At 39.2% G+C, this 24,895-nt stretch overlaps 1 protein-coding gene across 3 annotated transcripts in view; it reads right to left on the minus strand.

Moving 5' to 3' along the window:
* amotl1 (angiomotin like 1) overlaps positions 1-24,895 on the minus strand; it is a 255,112-nt gene that overhangs the window by 190,447 nt on the left and 39,770 nt on the right. For 2 of the 3 annotated variants that reach the window (XM_052617189.1, XM_052617188.1), the window contains 4 exons: positions 6,742-7,930; positions 6,085-6,406; positions 5,771-5,915; positions 4,258-4,338 (listed from right to left, as the gene is read on the minus strand). In XM_052617189.1, the coding sequence (XP_052473149.1) occupies positions 4,258-4,338; positions 5,771-5,915; positions 6,085-6,406; positions 6,742-7,865 (1,672 nt within the window). In that variant the 5' untranslated portion in view covers positions 7,866-7,930. Of the gene's footprint in view, positions 1-4,257; positions 4,339-5,770; positions 5,916-6,084; positions 6,407-6,741; positions 7,931-24,895 lie in introns of those variants that run through there. The other variant, XM_052617190.1, reaches the window with a different exon arrangement.

Below are 24,895 nucleotides of genomic sequence, written 5' to 3' on the forward strand. Positions count from 1 at the left end.
AAATTAAATGCCGCTCTGGGTGGCCCGGGGATGAACATTTGTGATTTGTCTTTATATTTTGGTTTGCAAAATTGAGAAAAACAGAGAACATTGTGTCTAAAATAAGACAATATTAACTTCTGAATTAACTGTTGCATAATATGAGTATCATGTTTGCACTTTGCCTACAGCTCGTTTGACATTTCTTAACTATGTGATGTAAATATGAGACACTGCCGAAGCCCCATCCTCCTCGAAGGAGGTCTCGGGAGCAAATACACATATAGCATCCATTTAGGTGTATATAGAGTAATTTGAGGTGATTAAAACCCTCTTGGGAAGGCAGAAGTCTGCTGGGGAAAATTGGACTATACACATACGAGTACCACTGTAGCAACAATCACTTTCTGGGGAATAATTAACTCAAATGAAGTGAATACTCATGAGTCTATGAATATGATTTGCTTATTGCTTACAAATATTAAATTACCCAAATAGGGAATATTTAATCATTTAAAGGTAACCTTTACTAGAATTAATTTAAGTTAATCTAGACAATCTGTTCGTCCTGCAAACTGGAAGCTAGACTTCCTTATCAAAAATCAATAAAAATACCCTTCTTACAAAATCCAAAAAATATTAATCTTCTGATCAGGAAAAACAATATTTTCTTTGTCTGTACTACTTAGATTACTGAAATTAATTCATAGAAAACAAAGCTTGTAGCTTAGATCACACGATTCAGGGACTTCGATCTTGATGAGCAATAAAACAGTTCAATTCAAGCAAATTATGGCATTTAATAAAAACAGACTAAAGAGTACATAACTACAATTCACACAGAGTAATTTAAACAAGATAAACGAATGAGAATAGTAATGAGATAGAGAGGGAGAGAAACGAGAGAGAGAGAAAGAGTGAAGACCAATCTCAGCATGACAATTTTCAAACAGTTAACTTTGCAAGAGATCCATAATCATTGAATAATTTGACAAACATGGAATAGCCTAGACAACAGCAATTTTAGTTTGTGATATAAGAAAGTACTTGCTTTGATCTGGCTCTTGTGTGTAGCTGAGTTCAAATTGTCTGTTGGTGCAGCTTCAGCGTTGTTCTTTCCAGAGCAGATGATGCGCGAGTTCGATGGTTAACGTGAATGTAAACGTGGCCAAAAGATGGTTAGACTTAAGTTTGTTTGGCGCGTTAAGACAATTGACCGAAGTCAAATATCAGAAGAAAATAAAGAAAAAACTAAAATGAAACGAAAAGTAAAGAAGAACAAACGGAGAGACTTCTTGAGAAGTCCAGTCGCGAAGGTGAGAACCCCCTCTTTCTCTGGCGGAATGCCAAGAACACGAGTTCCCCTATGTTTTTATGTAAAAGTAGGTTTACACCTATCTTTCCGTATGAACCAATGAAGTGTAAGAAACTGAGGCGGGAAAAATCTTCTTTGTTTGCTGATTTCCGCCCACTGGTCTAATTTATGGCGATAACAAAATTAAACATTTTTCCTCGGCAAGATTGTTCCTCTGAAAGAATGCATCTTTTTGTAATTTCCCGTCAAGATTCTTTACAGTCGGGTTTTTACGATTATACAGACACCAAAAACTATGATTTTGCAAATCAGAGTTGTTCCTAACTACAGATGCATATAAAGTTTGATTAAACACACAGTAACATTCATCTATTCCACTATGCCACATAAATACATTTGAGCACATAAAGGGAGACATTAAAATACATTTAGAGGTAGGTTTATTGAAAAAGGTCCATGTGCTAGCCAAAAATGCTTGTGCCTGTTTGTTTATGTGTGTGTCTGTTCCGTGGAATGTGTGATTGCGCCGTGAGTGAAAAGGGCGGGTGTTTGTCTTTCCTTTGAGGCTCACGCGTGTATCTCTGGCAAGTCTCCAAGGTGTTATAATTCTCATCCACGCCAGGATGTTGCCACCATGGCGGCGCTCAGGTGGTGAGTTATTTTGAAAGATGTTGTTTAAACGAAGGTCCTTGCTTTTTCTTTAACTCACGTTCTGGTCTTTGAGTGCAGAATGTGTTAGAGAGTCAGGATTCATTAATATGGAACAGATGGTTGAATACCATCCGCTCATTAGTGTTTCACCACTTAGATCTCAGTATGGAACCCAGCCTTTCATGGTTCTCACAGATTCTTCATGAAGGCCTGGCACAGGATGTTCCGCTGCATCCAGCTGCCTAGGGTGATGAAGGATCTCAACAGGGTCTTCAGTATGGACACTCTGGAGCAGTTTAAGCAAGCCGACACTAACCAGGGCCTCTCAGTGCCACTACACGTTTGAGGTGAGAACACAGGAGGATACCAGCTCTACACGAAGGCTATAGAACCACAGCTCTACAGATATCTGTCAGCGAGGCGCCACGAGCCAGTGCCCAGGAGGATGCAACACTTCTAGTTGAGTGAACTCGCAACCTGAACTGGCAGGCCACACCCTGAGCCTGATAAGCCAGGGCTATGGCATCCACAATCCAGTGGGACATCCTCTGCTTAGAGATGGCACGCTCCCTCTGCCGGCCTCCGTAACAGACAAAGAGGTGGTCTGAGGTCCTGATGCTTTGTGTCCGGTCTACGTAGCACCTCAATGCTCGGACGGTACAGAGCAAAGCCAGGGCTGGGTCGGCCTCCTCCAGGGGCAGCGCTTGCAGGTTCACCTTAATGGACCGAAAATGCATGCAGGTCCCCTGCCCTTCTTTTCAATGAAAGAAACTTCAGCTCAACTGAATGCAAAGGCTCGAATGGGCCCTGCTGTAGTGATTTTTAAGCACTAGAGTCAGGTCCAAGAGGGTATAGAGGGGGGCCTGGAAGGATTGACATGATTTTAAATGGGATGCAACCAGTTTCTCAAAGCACTTGGCAATGATGGTGGTGAGTGCAACAAGATGGACATCATTAGCGACCAAGACCGTGGAGTGTTTCAATACTGGTACAATGGTGGAGGTTTTGAAGATAGTGGGAAAAGTTGTTTGGGCCAGAGACAGATTGAAAATGTCCGTGAAGACCTCAGCAAGCTGCTCTGCATAGGCTTTAAGCATATGACCAGGTATTCCATCAAGGCCAGCTGCCTTCTGGGCATTCACCTTACGCAGAGTGGAGTAACATCTGAGGTGGAAAGTGTGAGAGGCAGTTCACTGAGTTAATGGCCAGCTATAAGGGAGATTTCCTTATTATTTTGATCAAAATGAGTATAAAAGTGATTGAGCTTGTCAGAGAGGGAGGATCTGGTTAGGGTTAGCTTTAAGCCTCCCGGTCTCCAAACCTGAAGGCTGCATCTCTGGTTTTGAGCAGGAGGCGAACCTCTCTGTTCACCCAGGGCTTCTGACTGGGGAATTTTTTTTTTTGTGTGTGTGTGTGGTCACTCTGCCCACACATCTGTTGATGTGTTCCAGGACAGAGTTGGTAATGTCAATGTTGATCTGAGAGTTTGTGGTGGCTTGGGCAGCAAACTCACTCCAGTCTGTGTTCTAGAATTGATGTTGAAGAGTGGAGTCAGCACCTTCCAGACAGATTTTAACAGTTCTTATTGTAGGCTTAACACATTTGATGACCGGGGTATACTTGGGGAGCAGGAACAAAGAGAGGTGGTCAGACTGACCCATGTGGGGGAGGGGTGTGACTTTGTAGGTATCAGTCACACTAGTATATACGTGGTCCAATGTTTTATGTCCCCTTGTAAAGCAGGATACTTTTTGGTTAAATTTAGGGAGAACGGATCTTAAAGTGCAGTGATTAAAGTCCTCAGCAACAATATAAAGGCTCCATCTGGGTGCAAGGTTTGTAATTTACTAATAGCAGGCCAAAGTTTTTTCCTAGAAACATCAGCATTAGCATTAGCACTAATGAGAGTACATATTATGTGTTGATACCCATGCAACATGAACACTCATCCTCAGGTCATTGTGTGTATTATTAAATTTCTTGTATATCGTATTAAGTATTGTATACTGTTTTATGCATGTGTTATGATAGATCACTATTTAATATAACCTATTCCATGTTTGGTATCTATTAGATATTTAGTTTAAATTCTGGAGTTTTCATTATACCCAGAGAGACAGAGAGAGATATTTGAGTGCAAGAGAGGAAGAGGTACAGGACATTAAGGAAGGGAAGCAGAAAATGATTTGATTTAAGCAGCTAGACACATATTTTTAACAGAAAACAGATTCAGCAAAATGTGTATTAAGTATATTTGTGTGATGGAGCAATCATATTTTTGTGATAATGCACAAAAAGAAGTAAAATCTCACTCTGTGAAAGATACAAATGTCTGTCATCTTGTCCCTTCGTCTCCTGAATGGCGAGCTGTTGATTGGCTGTTTCCAAATGATCTGAAAAACACATGAATAAAAAAAAGATCTGCCACAGGACCCAAGCAGTTAAAATAAACTGAATCAATGAATAAACAAATAAATCAAATAAAATACAAATAAATTAGGGGAGAGCAGGGGCCATTTTTCAGAAAAACATTATTTCAAAAGATAATGTTGTAGACAGAGATATATTTCTGCTGTGGTCAGTAACTCATAAGTGTGGTGTAACAATACCAGGTGGTATTTTGTAGAAATGTAGAAAGGCTTCAGTATAATTTCACTTTGAACATAAGTTGCACATTGTTACTTTCGAACCCATCGGTTGGGACGAAAGTAACACACAGTTGGGTTAAAAGTAACACAAAAAATATAAGCTAGATTTTTTTCTGTTACTCTAATTTTTATTAAGTATACCTGACTATGACCTTGTTAATATGCAACTGTAAACATACAGTGTCTTTTATTTTTGCAAAAAAAAATATTAAATTAAATTTTTATATTTATATTTTTATTGTCTCAAAACCCGACTGTAAAAATTTGATTTTTTTGTGTGTGTGTATTTTTATACAACATTTTTTTTAACAGAATGAACAATATAATAATTAAATTACATTAGCATTATATAAATTCTAAACATAATGTAACAGTAGGCCTATTCATGTTTCCATCCAGTTGTTTTTATGCATAAATTCAAAATGTGCATTAAAACATCTGGAAACACTCCAAATTCATAGGTGGAGTTGTAAAAGCTAAGGTATGGCTAAAACCTAATTATAACTAAGGTAAATGCGAGGTAGGAGCTGCCCAGATGTTCCTCTATGTCCAGAAATGCTCTCTCATAAACATCTGGATAAAACCAGACCCCTATTTGTCTTTCTGACCCTCACTCATATTCTTTTGGTATAATATGACAAACATTTTAATAAATGATACAAGACACAGAAATTCACAGAATAGTATGTACCGGAACAAAATAAATAATTCTTGTCACTGTAGCGGGACAAAAGCGTTTAAACCTGATTTACTTTTATGCTAAAAAACTTTGATAATGCAAACTTTAGGATGTATTAAAGCACTAAATAACCTATATATTGATCATTACTGTGACACATGAAACAAAAAAACAACACAACTAATAAAAAATAAAAAAATACCGCTTCAATAATTTACTTTTTGTACTCGAAAACAGTTTTACGGGAAATGATGAGGAAATCACGTGATATTTCTCTGCTCCGTCAAGGATTGAATGCTGAATATACCGTCATAGCTGGGAATGCAAATGCATTAATAGGCTATGAGAAAATCACTTTGTTACTTTTGTCCCACATTACTTTCGACCGCGCTATCCCCTATGTTATAACTACCAACTCACAAAGTTCAGCAGTAAAATTTGTATTGATTTTTAATAAAATGTTGTTTCTAAAAGCATGGGTATTATAAACAATCTCACCTCTCAAGTCTCTGTTAAAATCATGAAGACGCCTGATCTCTGCCTCTAGTTTATTCCTCATATTTTTTTCCAGAGCATCCCGTTTGGATGAGCTCTTCACTAAACTCTCATATGTCTCTGACAGGTGCACAGTCTCCGCCTCCAACTGGAAATAACATAAAATTCAATTAAATCCTATTAAAGCTGCACAATAGTATAAACATGCCAATGTCCTCCTGTCAGTGTACTTTTTTACAATCATACTGGGCAATCATATTAGTTTGTATTATAAGAGCACTTTAGACAGTAAATAGCCTGTGATAATGACAAAATACCCGCTGTAGTTTGCTGGCCTTCTCATTTTGCTTGTGAAGTTCTTGTCTAAGTCTTTGGTTCTCCTCTTTTAGGATCTCCAGTATCTGGTTGTCATGGTTTGCCATGGCAAATGTTTCCCCTGGAAAAGGCTGTCCAAAAGGGGCCACACAAGAAATCAGCCCCTGAGTCACAGATCCAGTTTGAGCTGGAGGAAATGCCAGGGACTGAGAAAGAGATAGTGTCTGATACTGTTGCTGAGAAGCCTTTGAAGGCAGGATAGAAGTCTCAGAAGTCATGGGACATGTCTTTGTTTGGTGCTGTGATGTAGTCAAAGGGCACTCTCTGAAATACAGAAAGACAGTGAGTGAAACAGGTGAAAAGTGTACTTTTTTCGTTTATCATATACAAGTACAATAGACAAGAGTTAAATTAATGCAGAGACAACTATAAATAAGTCACTGCTATGTTGGCTTACATTATAAACAATGAGCCACCATAAAAAAATAAAAAACATTGTTTGTTTTAATGGCCCAACATGCTCAGCCAATGGTATGTTATAATCCTATACCAGTAATAAGCTGTTTAGGTCAATTTGGAAAACATTCCAACAGTTCCAATTGGTACTGCTAGTAGTAAAGATATTACACATTTCACCTTTTAGTTTCTGTTACCATTACCTTGCTATATTTATAAGTGGCACTGTCTCCAACATGGCTGCTGTCAAGGTATCACTGTTGAAGTCACCATGTTCCAGAGAGTCTGAGTTTGGGTGTAATGTGGGCGAAAGCATAGTCTGTACCTTGAACTTAGAGGGATATTCTGGGGGAGGACCTCTTTGATCCAAAGACAACTGTGGAGGGTTTAAGGGTGGTGGTGGAAGTTGTAGGATAATCATGGAGGTCTTACTAGTTAGTGAGCGAGAATCTGCTGTATTATCAGCCCCACAAAGAGTAGTGTCTCCTGTGCAAGGTGAAATGGATGGTCCTACACATTGCTTAACTTCACTGCATTCTAGACTGAGTTGCGTGATCCTTTCACTTAGAGAGCGAACATGACCCTGTTTCAACTCTGCCAGAACTTCATCACAAAGAAATGTACCACCAGTGCCTCCTTGCTGGACTGAAGATGTGTAAGAAGACAAAAGAGAAGGAGGGGAAGAGAGTGAGTGTTTGTTAGAAAATGATGGTAGACAGGAATGTGAGCATGGGGGACTGTAAGACATTGTTGACATCTGCTGTGCCTGTTGAACCTGGTTGTGTTGCTGCTGAGTTTGGTGGACAATGATTTTATGGCCCTCTTTGTGAAAGTCCTGCTCTTGATTTTGTTGAAAATTGTTTGAAACTTTGTCTGGATTTTGAAGACTCTGGTGGTGGTGGTCAGGAATTTGGGACTGAGGGGCCATCGGACTTTGCTGTCCTCTGTAAAGCTGAGACTGGATTTTAGCCTCCTCGTATGATGGAAGCTCCAGGGTGTCAAACCCAGACAAAATCTGGGCCGCTTGGACTGCTCTACCTCCACTCTGGCTAACACCACCAGCTTTTTCCATGAAGCTGCTGTCCACTTGATGCTCCTGACCTTGAGGTTCCTGTCGAGACTGCGACTGCAAGGGCATAAGCTGATATGAATTGGCTACTTGACCCTCCTTTTGAAGGTGTAGGTTTTCTGTAGACGTGAGTTTGCTTGGCATCTGAGAGCTGTCGTCTTCTACCCCTCTTCTGATTCCAGTTGTTCCATATTTGAGATGTTTTTGCATAAGTCTATGAAGCACAGTTCCAGATGCACTCTCCTCAGAACCATGCATGTCTGCAGCTGCACAGGTAGGCAAAAGGTAGCACGGATATGTTCAGATGATTTGGATGATGTTATCTGCAGAAGGAAAATGGACAAATAATTAATCCAATACTGCTACAAAAAAAAAAACAAAAAAAAAAAAACAGGATTAACGTGACAAACAAGACTAGGCCCTGGCAACTGGGCTAAGGTCATACATGTTTTTTATTACACATTTCAAAACATTTTCAAACTATTTTAAATTTCAAAGCATTTTAGTATGCAGCAGTTTATTATACTGGTATAATATATATATATATATATATATATATATATATATATATATATTATATGCTTTTTGTTGTTGTTTGTTTGTTTTACACATAATTACAGTTCTATTTAGACCCATACCATCTTGAAGATCCCTTTTGTGCTGAAATGGTTCTTTCTGTTATTATTTAGATTTTTTTAATTCTCACCTTTTCGCTTTCTACAACTATCGAAGCCACCTTATTACTGATTTTCTAGGGCTCAGCCATACAACTACACAGACTGTCAGCACACACTTAGAAGGCAAATTATTTAATTCTCAAAATCTCTACAAATTGTAACTTTCAAATTGTAACTTGTTTCTGACCAGTTGTGTCATTTTCTCTTTTTTATTTTAATAAAACATAACCCCACAACCATGATTATCTACAGAGAGAAGCTGCCACTCAAAATGATGATGGAGATGAAGATCATAAGGAAATGCTAATATTTTTCAGTGATCTCTCTTTCACTGTCTTTGCTTCTGTTTTTGTGTTTCTATTTATGTATTTATTCATGTTCAATGCCAGTTATCATGTATTAAGCTAATGACCGTTGTTAGAGCACTGTTATTTGTGCTACAATTTCAATAAAATGTAAGAAAAAGTACCAAATTGACTTGGCTTGCCATTTTTTCTGCAAAACCCAAATAGAGGCTACAAGATACTATAAGACAAGGCAAACAGAGGGATAAATACAACCATTTAGCTTTGGGACAGCTGTGGCCTAATGGTTACAGCAGAGCCGGCCCGTCGCATAGGCAGTATAGGCAAATGCTAAGGGCGCCGGCGCCCTATACCCTAGGGGGGGCGCCAGAGCCGCGTAAGGAACTTTCCACTTTTATTGTACTTCATTAACACTGCAACGAGTGGAGCAATAATGGGATTTACATGGCATTGACTTTCTTTTTTTTTTGTGATCAAATTTTTCAAATGGCATTGACTTTCTCTTATAAATTCTTCCTTTAACGTGACCAGGGGGGAGTTGAAGGGATCATACACTTCCACCAATCAGACTTCTTTTACCCGCGGCCGCCATTCGTTTTTCGTTTTTATTGTGTCAAAAAAAGTTAATATGTCAAAGCGTCCCAAATTATCTGGTGCCCAGGAGAGGAAAATAAGAAAAGAAGAGGAGGAAAAACGCGACAAAGACAAAGGTAATGTCACAGTAAAGATGATCAATAATGCCATTACTCATTAGCATACATGGTGGTTAGCTAACGTTAATCTATAAATAACCAGCGCTATCTGCTAGTTCTAACCAAAATAAAAACAGTCAATGGTTCTAACAGATAAGCCTAGCGCTATTATTATGGAAAATAGTAATATGAGTACCTTCCTCGGACAAATTTGTAAATATTAGATCTAATCAGCAGGTGTATTAATGTTAATTTCATTGACATCCTTATCTCACGTTTTCCCAGCTTGTAATAATTAATCAAAATACCATTAATAATCATATTAATAATTCCATAGTTGTAACGCCAGCTGTTAACTGTGTTACAGCTCATATTGTCTATAAAGTGTTTATCATTTTAAAATTTACACCTGTGTTAAAGTGCACATCATTAATGTTAGAGCATAACTTTCCCACATGCAATATTATACTGCAGTTTACTGATTCTTTTGCATTCTGCTAATTAGAATTTCATTGTAATGACAATAAAATTTAAATTATTACTAATATATGAATTACTAATATAATTTGTATCTGAAAAAAATACATTGTATATTATACACTATAGTCTACATCATGTATTTATTTCTAGGTTTCTCATTTATATTATTTCATTTTATTGTATTTTTTTAAATATTCTGTTTATTATTAGTCTGGTGTCACATACTCCTCCTCTGTCTTCAGATGCGCTGCTGAGGTTTCTCAGTCCCACCCTTGCCAATCCCTCTGTTCCCTCAATCAATCAATCACCTTTATTTATATAGTGCTTTAAACAAAATACATTGCGTCAAAGCACTGAACAACATTCATTTGGAAAACATTGTCTCAATAATGCAAAATGATAGTTAAGGCAGTTCATCACTGAATTCAGTGATGTCATCTCTGTTCAGTTAAATAGTGTCTGTGCATTTATTTGCAATCAAGTCAATGATATCGCTGTAGATGAAGTGACCCCAACTAAGCAAGCCAGAGGCGACAGCGGCAAGGAACCAAAACTCCATCGGTGACATAATAGAGAAAAAAACCTTGGGAGAAACCAGGCTCAGTTGGGGGGCCAGTTTTCCTCTGACCAGATGAAAGCAGTAGTTAATAATAATAATAATAATAATAATAATAATAATAAATTGTATTTGTAATGCACTTTACATTTGGACAATCTCAAAGTGCTACAGAGGATCTAAAAATCAAAGTAATTCAATATAAAAAGAAAACAGGAGCTGCAGCAAAGTCAGATTGTGCAGAAGAATCATCTGTTTCCTGTGGTCTTGTCCTGGTGGTCCTCTGAGACAAGGTCTTTACAGGGGATCTGTATCTGTATCTGTATCTGTACCCTCCACCTCAGCAGCACAAACCAGCAGTTATGCAGCTGCATCAAGCGCTCCTCTTGTCGCCTCCACCTCAGCTGCATCAAGCGCTCCTCCTGGACCTGTCGCCTCCACCTCACCTGCATCAAGCGCTCCTCTTGTTGCCTCCACCTCACCTGCATCAAGCGCTCCTCCTGTCGCCTCCACGTCAGAAGCATCAAGCGCTCCTCTTGACGCATCCACGTCAGAAGCAACAAGCGCTCCTCTTGACGCATCCACGTCAGAAGCATCAATCGCTCCTCTTGACGCATCCACGTCAGAAGCATCAAGCGCTCCTCCTGTTGCCTCCACCTCAGTAGCATCAAGCGCTCCTCCTGTCGCCTCCACCTCAGTAGCATCAAGCGCTCCTCTTGTCGCCTCCACCTCAGCAGCACAACCTAGTAGGTATGTAGCAGCATCAAGCGGACCTTCTGTTGCTCCAATAGACCCAGCTGACTGGCCATCTCCTCTAACTGATAAGGTACGAACAGAGTTGGTTCACAGAGGTCCATTTAAAATAGAAAACAGCTTCACATTCCCTAAAACAAAAGACGGACGAAGATGTCAGCATGACCATTTTAACAGACTCTTAATTAATGGAGAAAAAGTCAGAAGAAGCTGGCTTTTGTACTCTAAAAAAGATGATAGCTTGCACTGCTTCTGCTGCAAAGTTTTTTTCTAAAAGAGAGTACAAACTTAATAGGGAAGGACTTAAGGACTGGAAAAATGCAAGTCACTTGCTCTAGGTCCATGTGGATAGCCAGGAGCATAATGCTCACATGGCAACAGGGATCAAAAGGGATCACAATAGATAAACAAGAGATGGCACTTGTTGAGGCTGAGAGAAAAAGGTGGCGTGACGTTCTACATCGATAGGTGGCAATAATTCAGTCCTTAGCTGAAAGAAACATGGCTTTCAGGGGTTCCACAGACACATTACATAAACCAGAAAATGGAAATTTTGTGAAAGAGGTGGAGCTCATGGCCAAATTTGATCCAGTGATGAAGCAGCATGTCAGTAGGTTGGAAAGTGGAGCTGGCAGTCATGTACATTATCTTGGCAAAACAATTCAAAATGAACTGATAGACTCCATCAGTTCTAAAATAATAGAACACATCGTGACAAAGATAAAAATATCCAAATATTTCTCCATCATTTTAGACTGCACCCCAGATCTGAGTCATAAGTAACAGCTCTCTGTCATAGTCAGGATAGTGTCACAAGAAGACATTCCACAAGTAAAAGAGCATTTCTTAGGCTTTCTTGTGGCAGCGCAGTCAACAGGAGAACATTTGTCATCTCTAATCCTAAAAAGGCTAGAGGAACTTAACATCCCATTTGAGGACTGCAGAGGCCAGTCCTATGACAACGGCGCCAATATGAAGGGGAAAAATAAAGGTGTTCAGGCAAAGTTGCTTCAGCTGAACTCAAGAGCTTTTTATGTCCCATGTGGTGCGCACACTTTAAATCTGGTAGTAGATGATGCTGCAAAAAGCTCACCAGATGCCCTCAGCTACTTTGGGCATTTGACAAAGCTATTCAAGCTCTTCTCAGCCTCCACCCAAAGGTGGGATGTCCTCTTGAAATATGCAAAAATCACTCTGAAATCATGGGCTGAGACCAGATGGGAAAGCAGGGTGAAAAGCATTGAGGCAGTAAGGTATCAGGCTGGGCAAATCCGAGAGGCTCTTCTGGAGGTGAGGGAAAAAACTGCAGACCCTGTGGTGAGAGTTGAAGCCCAGTCTTTGGCTGAGGAGATTGGATCCTTTTGCTTTTGCATTTGTACAGCCATATGGCATGACATTCTCTGCAAGATCCAGCATGTCAGTAAACTGATACAGTCACCCTCCATGCAGCTTGATGTAGCTGTCAACTTGCTGAAGAAAACAAGAGATTCCCTCACCAGTTACAAAAAGACTGGATTTTCTGATGCACAGACAATTGCGAAGGAGATGTGTGAAGAGATGAACATGGAGGCTTGTATGAGCCCATACAAGATGCCCTGCGAAAAATGGAAACCACATTTTTGTATGTGGTCATGGATACTGCCATCTATTCACTTGATGAGAGATTTCAGAATCTTGGAGAGGTGAATAACACGTTTGGCGTGCTCCTTGATTTCCCCAACTTAGCAGAAGAGGACCTGCTACAGAAGTGTCAAACCCTAAGTCCTGCTCTGACCCATGACAGCCAGCCAGACATTGATGGCATTGAACTTGCAAGGGAAATGCAGAATTTCCCACCATTGCCATCAAATAATATGACAAACATGGAACTTTTTACCTTCCTGCATGTGAAGAAGCTGGCAGAAATGTACCCCAACATGTGGGTTGCTTTGAGAATCTCTGCCACTCTTCCTGTTACAGTGGCTGCTACTGAAAGAAGCTTCTCAAAGCTCAAACTGATTAAAACTTACCTGAGATCTACTATGATGCAAGAACGTCTCAGTGGACTTGCCATCATAAGCATCAACCATGTGGTCTCTAATCAGTTGTCATATGATGATGTTGTAGATGACTTTGCCTCAAGAAAATCCAAGAAAGTCAAGCTGTAGCAAGTCATGTTAGATTTAGGAGGTGGTGGTGTAGTTTCTGAAGTAATTTAAGGCAGGACCAAAAACACCAATAGAGCTCTTTTTAAGATCATCTTTTAATTTTTTTCTATTCAAATCCTTGTAGTATTTCTGTGCCTACTTAAAGATACAAATAGATAAGATATATAAGATAGATAAGATAAGATAAGATAGATAAGATAAGATACTAATGTCTTATTTTGCACAGTGCCGTATTTCTATTTTATATAAGTTAATGTCACTTATTTACACTTTTCATTTCGGTAGTCTAAAAATTTAATACTTTATGTAAGCTATCTATATTGTATTTCATATGTTGAGTTCATATTTTTTATTTGTTTCTTTAATTATTATTATTATTATTAGCATTTTGAATGTGCAATTGTTTTAGTTAAATAAAAGAATGTCTAAAACAAAGCTATTAAGTTTCTTGTAAGTATATGTACACTAACAGTGCAAGTACTGTACTGCGATGCAAGGGGGCGCCACTTAAAATCTTGCCTAGGGCACCAAATTGGTTAGGGCCGGGCCTGGGTTACAGAGTTGGACGTTTGAGTCTCTGTGCTGGCAGGAGTTGTAGGTGGGAGGGAGTGAATGAACAGTGCTCTCTTCCAACCTCAATACCCATGGCTGAAGTGACCTTGAGCAAGGCACTGAACCCCCAGTTGCTCCCCGGGTGCTGGATATATAGCTGCTGCTGCAGATGTTTTTGTTTTTTCTTCTTAACTTATAACAATGAAAATGTTATGCATGTTAGAGATTTATATAAAAAAATATTACAGCTTAATTAGATACTTCTTTATGTACTTACATACATTTGTGCTTATTTGACACAAAATTTAGATTTGTCACCCAATTATGACATCAACACCTGCATTCTCCAATGATTGTATTAAATTACTTTCTCACATTGAAAATTGTGAATGTGGAGGTGATAAAACAGGTCAATGAATTACCCAATAAACTGGATAAAATTTCAAAGAAATTTAGTATCTTCACTAGAAAAATATGTTTTGTAAATTTGAAAACATTTAGTACTTAACACACACACACGTTTATTTTTATTTTTAATTTTGATGATTGTAACTGACAACTAAGGAAGATCCCAAATTCAGTATATCTAGAAAATTTGAATATTGTAAAAAGGTTTAATATTGAAGACACCTGGTGCCAGACTCAAATCAGCTAATTCACAGAGGTCCATTTAACTCAAAACACCTGCAAAGACCTTTAAATGGTCTCTTAGTCTAGTTCTGTAGGCTACACAATCATGGGGAAGATTGCCGAGTTAACTGTTGTTCAAAAGATGACCAATGACACCTTGCACAAGGAGGGCAAGACAGAAAAGGTCATTGCAAAAGAGACTGGTTCACAGAGCTCTGTTTCCAAGCACATTGATAGATAGGGGAAGGGAAGGAAAAGATGTGGTAGAAAAAAAAAGTGTACAAGCAATAGTGATAACCTCACCCTGGAGAGGATTGTGAAACAAAACCCATTCAAAAATGTGGGGGAGATTCACAAAGAGTGGACTGCAGCTGGAGTCAGTGCTTTAAGTGCTTACGCACAACCACTACGCACAGACGTATGCAAAACATGGGTTTCAGCTGTCGCATTCCTTGCGTCAAGCCACTCTTGAATAACAAACAGCGTCAGAATAGTCTCGCCTAGGCTAAAGACAAAAAGGACTGGGCTGCTGCTGAGTGGTCCAAAGTTATGTTCTCTGATGAAAGTCAAGTCAAGCCACCTTTATTTATATAGCGCTTTAAAACTAAATAAATTGCGTCAAAGCAACTGAACAATATTCAGTAGGAAAACAGTGTGTCAATAATGCAAATTGACAGTTAAAGGCAGTTCATCATTGAATTCAGTAATGTCATCTCTGTTCAGTTTAAATAGTGTCTGTGCATTTATTTGCAATCAAGTCAACAATATCGCTGTAGATGAAGTGACCCCAACTAAGCAAGCCAGAGGCGACAGCGGCAAGGAACCAAAACTCCATCCGTGACAGAATGGAAAAAAAAAAAAAACTTTGGGAGAAACCAGGCTCAGTTGGGGGGCCAGTTCTCCTCGGACCAGACGAAACCAGCAGTTTAATTCCAGGCTCCAGCAAAGTCAGATTGTGCAAAAGAATCATCTGTTTCCTGTGGTCTTGTCTTGGTGGTTATCTTTACAGGGGATCTGTCTCTGGGGCTCTAGTTGTCCTGGTCTCCGCTGTCTTTCAGGGCTGTAGAGGTCCTTTCTAGGTTCCGATCCATCATCTGGTCTGGATACATACTGGATCCGAGTGACTGCAGTGATCCTCTGATCTGGATACAGACTGGATCTGGTGGCGACGGTGACCTCGGGATAAGAGAGAAACAGACTAATATTAGCATAGATGCCATTCTTCTAATGATGTAGCAAGTCACCTTTATTTATATAGTGCTTTAAATAAAATACATTGCGTCAAAGAAACTGAGCAACATTCATTAGGAAAACAATGTGTCAATAATGCAAAATGACAGTTAAAGGCAGTTCATCATTGAATTCAGTGATGTCATCTCTGTTCAGTTTAAATAGTGTCTGTGCATTTATTTGCAATCAAGTTAATGATATCGCTGTAGATGAAGTGACCCAAACTTAGCAATGGAGCCATTCTTCTAATAATGTAGCTAGTACATCGGGTGGTATGGGAAGTGCTCCCGGTTCCGGTTTACCTAATTAATGCAGCCTAAAAATCCTTTAAAGGATTTGGATATTAAAAGCATATTAGTATGTTATGTGTAAACCAGGTTAAAGAGATGGGTCTTTAATCTAGATTTAAACTGCAAGAGTGTGTCTGCCTCCCAAACAATGTTAGGTAGGTTATTCCTGAGTTTAGGCGCCAAATAGGAAAAGGATCTGATGCACGCAGTTGATTTTGATATTCTAGGTATTATCAAATTGACTGAGTTTTGAAACACAGCGGATTTAGAGGATTATAATGTAAAAGGAGCTCATTCAAATACTGAGGTGCTAAACCATTCAGGGCTTTATAAGTAATAAGCAATATTTTAAAATCTATACAATGTTTGATAGGGAGCCAGTGCAGTATTGACAGGACTGGGCTAATATGGTCATACTACCTGGTTCTAGTAAGAACTCTTGCTGCTGCATTTTGGACTAGCTGTAGTTTGTTTACTAAGCGTGCAGAACAACCACCCAATAAAGCATTACAATAATCTAACCTTGAGGTCATAAATGCATGGGTTAACATTCCTGCATTTGACATTGAGAGCATAGGCCGTAATTTAGATATATTTTTGAGATGGAAAAATGCAGTTTTACAAATGCTAGAAACGTGGCTTTCTAAGGAAGGATTGCTATCAAAGAGCACACCTAGGTTCCTTAATGATGTTGAAGAATTGACAGAGCAGCCATCAAGTCTTAGACAGTGTTCTAGGTTATTACATGCAGAGTTTTTAGGTCCTATAATTAACACCTCTGTTTTCTCAGAATTTAACAGTAATAAATTACTCGTCATCCAGTTTTTTATATCGACTATGCATTCCAATAGTTTTTCAAATTGGTGTGTTTCACCGGGCCGCAAAGAAATATAGAGCTGAGTATCATTAGCATAACAGTGAAAGCTAACACGTTTCCTGATGATATCTCCCAAGGGTAACATATAAAGCATGAAGAGTAGCGGACCTATAACTGCACTTTTTACAGATATGATAACTCTTCATTCACTGCTACGAATTGATAGCGGTCATATAAGTACGATTTAAACCATGCTAATGTACTTCCATTAATGCCAACAAAGTGTTCAAGTCAATGAAAAAGAATGTTGTGGTCAATTGTGTCAAACACAGCACTAAGATCAAATAGAACTAATAGACAGATACAACCACGATCAGATGATAAGAGCAGGTCATTTTTAACTCTAAGGAGAGCAGTCTCAGTACTATGTTACGGTCTAAATCCTGACTGGAAATCCTCACAGATACCATTTTTCTCTAAGAAGGAATATAATTGTGATGATACTACCTTTTCTAGTATCTTGGACAGAAAAGGGAGTTTCGAGATCAGTCTATAATTAACTAGTTCTTTGGGGTCAAGTTGTGGTTTTTTGATGAGAGGCTTAATAACAGCCAGTTTGAAGGTTTTGGGGACATAGCCTAATGACAATGAGGAATTAATCATAGTCAGAAGAGGATCTATGACTTCTGGAAGAACCTCTTTTAGAAGCTTAGATGGAATAGGGTCTAACATACAGTACAGACCAAAAGTTTGGAAACATTAATATTTTTAATGTTTTTGATAGAAGTTTCTTCTGCTCATCAAGCCTGCGTTTATTTGATTAAAAATACAGAAAAACTGTAATATTTTGAAATATTATTACAACTTAAAATAATAGTTTTCTACTTGAATATACTTATATTAAAGTGTCACATGTAACATCCAGTCTATCACATGATCATTTAGAAATCATTCTAATATCTTGATTTATTATGAGTGCTTTACACTTTTTGTAAATAATATGATAACTGATCATAATATAGATGTGCTCTGCTTGACAGAAACCTGGCTAAAACCTGATGATTACATTATTTTAAATGAGTCCACCCCCCAAGATTATTGTTATAAACACGAGCCGCGTCTAAAAGGCAAAGGGGGAGGAGTTGCTTCAATTTATAATAACGTTTTCAGGATTTCTCAGAGGGCAGGCTTCAAGTATAACTCGTTTGAAGTAATGGTGCTTCATATAACATTATCCAGAGAAACCAATGTTAATGATAAATCCCCTGTTATGTTTGTACTGGCTACTGTATACAGGCCACCAGGGCACCATACAGACTTTATTAAAGAGTTTGGTGATTTTACATCCGAGTTAGTTCTGGCTGCAGATAAAGTCTTAATAGTTGGTGATTTTAATATCCATGTCGATAATGAAAAAGATGTATTGGGATCAGCATTTATAGACATTCTGAACTCTATTGGTGTTAGACAACATGTTTCAGGACCTACTCATTGTCGAAATCATACTCTAGATTTAATACTGTCACATGGAATTGATGTTGATAGTGTTGAAATTATTCAGCCAAGTGATGATATCTCAGATCATTATTTAGTTCTGTGTAAACTTCATATAGCCAAAATTGTAAATTCTACTTCTTGTTACAAGTATCGAAGAACCATCACTTCTAACACAAAAGACTGCTTTTTAAGTTATCTTCCTGATGTATCCGAATTCCTTAGCATATCCAAAACCTCAGAACAACTTGATGATGTAACAGAAACTATGGACTCTCTCTTTTCTAGCACTTTAAAATAAAGTTGCTCCATTACGCTTAAGAAAGGTTAAGGAAAACAGTTTGACACCATGGTATAATGAGCATACTCGCACCCTAAAGAGAGCAGCCCGAAAAATGGAGCGCAGCTGGAGGAAAACAAAACTAGAGGTATTTCGTATTGCTTGGCGGGAAAGTAGCATATCCTACAGAAAAGCATTAAAAACTGCTAGATCTGATTACTTTTCTTCTCTTTTAGAAGAAAACAAACATAACCCAAGGTATTTATTCAATACAGTGGCTAAATTAACGAAAAATAAAGCCTCAACAAGTGTTGACATTTCCCAACACCACAGCAGTAATGACTTTATGAACTACTTTACTTCTAAAATCGATACTATTAGAGATAAAATTGCAACCATTCAGCCGTCAGCTACAGTTTCGCATCAGACAGTGCACTATAGACCCCCTGAGGAACAGTTCCACTCATTCTCTACTATAGGAGAGGAAGAATTGTATAAACTTGTTAAATCATCTAAACTTACAACATGTATGTTAGACCCTATACCATCTAAGCTCTTAAAAGAGGTGCTTCCAGAAGTCATAGGTCCTCTTCTGACTATTATTAATTCCTCATTGTCATTAGGATATGTCCCCAAAACCTTCAAACTGGCTGTTATTAAGCCTCTCATAAAAAAACCACAACTTGACCCCAGAGAACTAGTTAATTATAGACCAATCTCGAATCTCCCTTTTCTGTCCAAGATACTAGAAAAGGTGGTATCCTCACAATTATATTCCTTCTTAGAGAAAAATGGTATATGTGAGGATTTCCAGTCAGGATTTAGACCGTATCATAGTACCGAAACTGCTTTCCTTAGAGTTACAAATGATCTGCTCTTATCATCTGATCGTGGGTGTATCTCTCTATTAGTTTTATTGGATCTTAGTGCTGCTTTTGACACAATTGACCACAACATTCTTTTGCATAGACTTGAACACTTTGTTGGCATCAGTGGAAGTGCATTAGCATGGTTTAAATCGTACTTATATGACCGCCATCAGTTCGTAGCAGTGAATGAAGATGTATCATATCGATCACAAGTGCAGTATGGAGTACCTCAAGGCTCAGTTCTAGGGCCGCTACTCTTCACGCTTTATATGTTACCCTTGGGAGATATCATCAGGAAACATGGTGTTAGCTTTCACTGTTATGCTGATGATACGCAGCTCTATATTTCCTCGCAGCCCGGTGAAACACACCAATTTGAAAAACTAATGGAATGCATAGTCGATATAAAAAATTGGATGACGAGTAATTTCTTACTGCTAAATTCAGAAAAAACAGAGGTGTTAATCATAGGGCCTAAAAACTCTACTTGTAATAACCTAGAACACTGTCTAAGACTTGATGGTTGCTCTGTCAATTCTTCGTCATCAGTTAGGAACCTAGGTGTGTTACTTGATCGCAATCTTTCCTTAGAAAGCCACGTTTCTAGCATTTGTAAAACTGCATTTTTCCATCTCAAAAATATATCTAAATTACGGCCTATGCTCTCAATGTCAAATGCAGAAATGTTAATCCATGCATTTATGACCTCAAGGTTAGACTATTGTAATGCTGTATTGGGTGGTTGTTCTGCACGCTTGGTAAACAAACTACAGCTAGTCCAAAATGCAGCAGCAAGAGTTCTTACTAGAACCAGGAAGTATGACCATATTAGCCCGGTCCTGTCCACACTGCACTGGCTCCCTATCAAACATCGTATAGATTTTAAAATATTGTTTATTACTTATAAAGCCCTGAATGGTTTAGCACCTCAGTATTTGAATGAGCTCCTTTTACATTATACTCCTCTACGTCCGCTACGTTCTCAAAACTCAGGCAATTTGATAATACCTAGAATATCAAAATCAACTGCGGGCGGCAGATCCTTTTCCTATTTGGCGCCTAAACTCTGGAATAACCTACCTAACATTGTTCGGGAGGCAGACACACTCTTGCAGTTTAAATCTAGATTAAAGACCCATCTCTTTAACCTGGCATACACATAACATACTAATATGCTTTTAATATCCAAATCCGTTAAAGGATTTTTAGGCTGCATTAATTAGGTAAACTGGAACCGGAACACTTCACATAACACCGTACTTTCTACATCATTAGAAGAATGGCATCTACGCTAATATTTGTCTGTTTCTCTCTTGTTCCGAGGTCACCGTGGCCACCAGATACAGTCTGTGTCCAGATCAGAGGGTCACTGCAGTCACCCGGATCCAGTACGTATCCAGACCAGATGGTGGATCAGCACCTAGAAAGGACCTCTACTGCCCTGAAAGACAGTGGAGACCAGGACAACTAGAGCCCCAGATACAGATCCCCTGTAAAGACCTTGTCTCAGAGGAGCACCAGGACAAGACCACAGGAAACAGATGATTCTTCTGCACAATCTGACTTTGCTGCAGCCTGGAATTGATCTACTGGTTCCGTCTGGTCAGAGGAGAACTGGCCCCCCAACTGAGCCTGGTTTCTCCCAAGGTTTTTTTCTCCATTCTGTCACCGATGGAGTTTCGGTTCCTTGCCGCTGTCGCCTCTGGCTTGCTTAGTTGGGGTCACTTCATCTACAGCGATATCATTGACTTGATTGCAAATTAAAACAGACACTATTTCAACTGAACAGAGATGACATAACTGAATTCAATGATGAACTGCCTTTAACTATCATTTTGCATTATTGAGACACTGTTTTCCAAATGAATGTTGTTCAGTGCTTTGGCGCAATGTATTTTGTTTAAAGCACTATATAAATAAAGGTGATTGATTGAAAGGTGATGAGTGTTGGAAACAGTTCTGCTGTCTAATATATTTGATGAATAAAAGGTTAAAAAGAAATCGAGCGCAGCGTTAGTTCAGTCAGGCCATGGAGGCAAGGCTGTGAACAGCTGATGCGGTCAGCTGTCAAATCGCTCCAATCACCACCTCTCTCCTATAAGACATGGAACATATATATACGTGGCACTTCTGCTCGGTAAGTATGCTCAATGGCTCGCAAGGCTCAAACTGCTCACGAGAGCCTTTGCTCGCTCAGGAACTATCAGACGGCGAATCTATCTCCATACCAAGGGTTAAATCAGGTTTGGTAGGATTCCCACAGAGTATTTCACCAGATTTCAGTCGCGAACTTAAGCGAATTCGCCGTGTTGTTTGTCAAGCAACAGACTGAATTGATACAAGCGAGCTCTTGATGTAGACACTTCGCACGCGTTTCATCGTCAGTGTGTACTAATACGACCGAATCACAACTTACACGAGATATGCTCCCCGCTGGAAGAAGCTATATATTCAACAAATCAAAGCATCCACGAACAGCTGGCAATTTCAACTTTAATTCATCTCTGGACATCTTCACGAAGCTAAGCAAAGTGTTTCATTTTAACATTTTTGGAGCCTAGTGCTATTTGGCGAACATGCTTCAGACATTGTTTATTGAAAAGCTATTGTTCAGTTACGTTGCGAGGCATGCTATCATATTACCACACCAGTAACACAGTTAAATATACCCACAAGCTTCGTTAATCTGTGGTCAAGGCTGTCGATATTAACGGCTGCTGCTTCAGGGATGCTTCATCAAATTTATCTGACAACTACAACACACGGGGTTAATCCGCAATTTGCTGTTGCTCAAACACGATCAAGTGCTTTATACTACATGTACAGATCGTAGTTGCTCGTATAAATGCTAAAACGTATCCGAATAGGGCTTATGCTTAAGTCTGACCAAATGATAAATATACTGCTTTACAGGTGCACGCTGATTTTCAGCTGTTTAAAGAGCACCCTTCGCTACTCCTATTTCCGACGGCCTGCAATACCTCCCCACTCCACACACTAAGAAGTTATTTGGTTAAAGCTATCAAGATATGGGACTGCTTGCTTGTGAGGTTTATATGATGTGTCATTCTCCCACATACATGAATCGTTATTGTTACAAAATCTCAGGACATCATTATTGTAAGGACATTTATACAAACCGTTGTACCGGGCCAAATGCACCGCCTGTTGACAATTTGATGATTTGTCTAGAACTATGAAATTGCAAATGGACCTTAAAATCCAACATTTTACAAGTTAAGGGTGTCCATGGGGTATCTGTGCATGTGCTCAACTAAGGTAAGAGTATATATGCAAAAAAAAAAAAAGTGCTGGAAAATTAAATGTCTTGGAAGTGCTTTGATTTACTCAAGGGGCGTAAGAACCCTAGTGTACCTTCTCGGAACAACAGAGGGCGACAGAGACTAACCATCCTCCGCAACCATCGGGAATCATTAGTGAGAATTACTGGCTGCACCCGATCTTCGGCAGTTGACTCAATGAGCATCAGGCGTGTTCGACTCACCAGCACCGTGCAAACCAATCGCAATCTGACTGAAGCAGTGTATACCGGGTAGAATATTGTCCGACTAAGACTGCGCCGACGCACATGACCGTCACGTGTGCCATCAAGTATCGCGAGAGTGTTCGAGAGTAGCCGGCTGATTCAGCATGCACTTTGGCCAGAAATCAAAAATGGCCATAAATCTCCGTTTAGAACGATAAAGTTTTAATTTAGTCAGCTGTATGAGTCACGTCATCAAGGCATATATACCACTCTGTATTAGCAAAAAAAAAAAATGATCGTGAACTTATTTTTTAAATATATGGCACCGTATTAAGTAGTGTCGTGTATATGTGCTCACGAAATGTTCTGAAATGCCTGCGTATTTGACAATTCTGCATTTTATTTACTTCATAGTGATAAGTATGTGATATAGACATGTCTGTTTCTCCTCATGAACCAATTTTGGACAGGCTTCTGAAGCAGAGTAATGGTTTTTAGCTGATCTACAGCTAAATATAGGAGCGTTGGTTATAACCAGTGGACATTTTATACTACGTACATTTGATAATAATAAAATACGACACTGACTGCAAGGGAAAAAGAAGAATGAGGAGGAGGATGAGAAGAATGAGGAGGAGGATGAGAAAGAGATAGAGAAGGAGATGAAGAACGAAGAGGGGGATGTGAAGGAGGTAATGAAGAATGAGGAGGATAATAAGGAAGAGGATTAGGATTAGAAGGAGATGGAAAATGAGGAGGAGGATAATAAGGAGGATGAGGAGGATGAGAAGAAGGAAATGGGCAAGGAGAAGAATGAGGAGAAGAAGGAGATGGAGGATGAAAGAATGAGGAGGCGAATTAGAAGGAATGGATAAGGAGAATGAGAAGATCTCTCCATCTGGAGAGAACACCCTTTGCTGCTATGGCTGCAGGGGACTGCTGTTCATCCTTCAGCAGAGGATGAACACCCCTGTTACTTAAAATAAGAGGGGACTTGCTATTCTCTCCCTTGCTTTAGAGGGAGAACACCCCTCTCCTACCATAGGCTGCTTAAGGACATCTCTATAACATTATCTTTCTCTTTATGCTGCTCGTTTGCGGTTCTCCCGCTGGAGAAAATACCCTCGCTGCTATTACCAGCTACCTTAAAGGGGGGGGGGGTGAAATGCTCGTTTTCACTCAATATCCTGTTAATCTTGAGTACCTATAAAGCAGTACTGCATCCTTCATAACTCCAAAAAGTTTTTAGTTTTATTATATTTATAAGAGAAAGATAGTCTGCACCGTTTTTTTCCCGGAAAAACACGAGAGGCTGGAGGCGTGACGTGTGGGCGGAGCTAAAGAATCAAGAGCGCGAGTAGGCTTTTGCGTTGAGAGCATCTGGAAACTGTGATATTACCGTGAGGAAAAAAACATCATCCAAAACAAACCATGGCTAACAGTCAGATTCAGCCATATATTTATGATCCAGAATCAGATCCAGAGGCTGAAATTTAACAAGAGCAGCAGCAGCAACGACTACAGCAGGACGTCTCTATGTAGTATGTATTGAAACTGTATATATTTGCTTAGCGGTTTTGGAAAATGACTAAGTTCCAATTTATGTTGTCTTCTTTTTTCTTTTTTTTTTTAAGGTGTACATGTGGAAAGTGCAGTTAGATGACAACATCGCATGTTGTTTACTTAATGTGCTTATGCACCGATACCTAAGTTAACAACACAGAGATATTTGAAGCAGTTTTACTCACCGCCTGCGGTTCCAAAACACGATCATGACCCTTTTTCGTTGGGATTGCATTATCCTTAAGAAATAAACGATATGCAAATCCGGCGTCAAACTGGGCCTTGTTTGTAAAACAAGCATCTTCGAAATGCAGGGATCAAACAAAAACACTTGCACAACTCCGTTGATGCTCTGTAAAAATAAACTCCATCCACTGGTCCCTTAATGCTGTTTTTTTTTTCTTCTGGTAATCTGTGCAGGGTTGTCTTGCCCTGGCAACCAAAAACACACTTCTTTTGTGACATT

This window comes from Carassius gibelio, chromosome A15 (assembly GCF_023724105.1).
Source record: "Carassius gibelio isolate Cgi1373 ecotype wild population from Czech Republic chromosome A15, carGib1.2-hapl.c, whole genome shotgun sequence".
NCBI lineage: Eukaryota > Metazoa > Chordata > Actinopteri > Cypriniformes > Cyprinidae > Carassius > Carassius gibelio.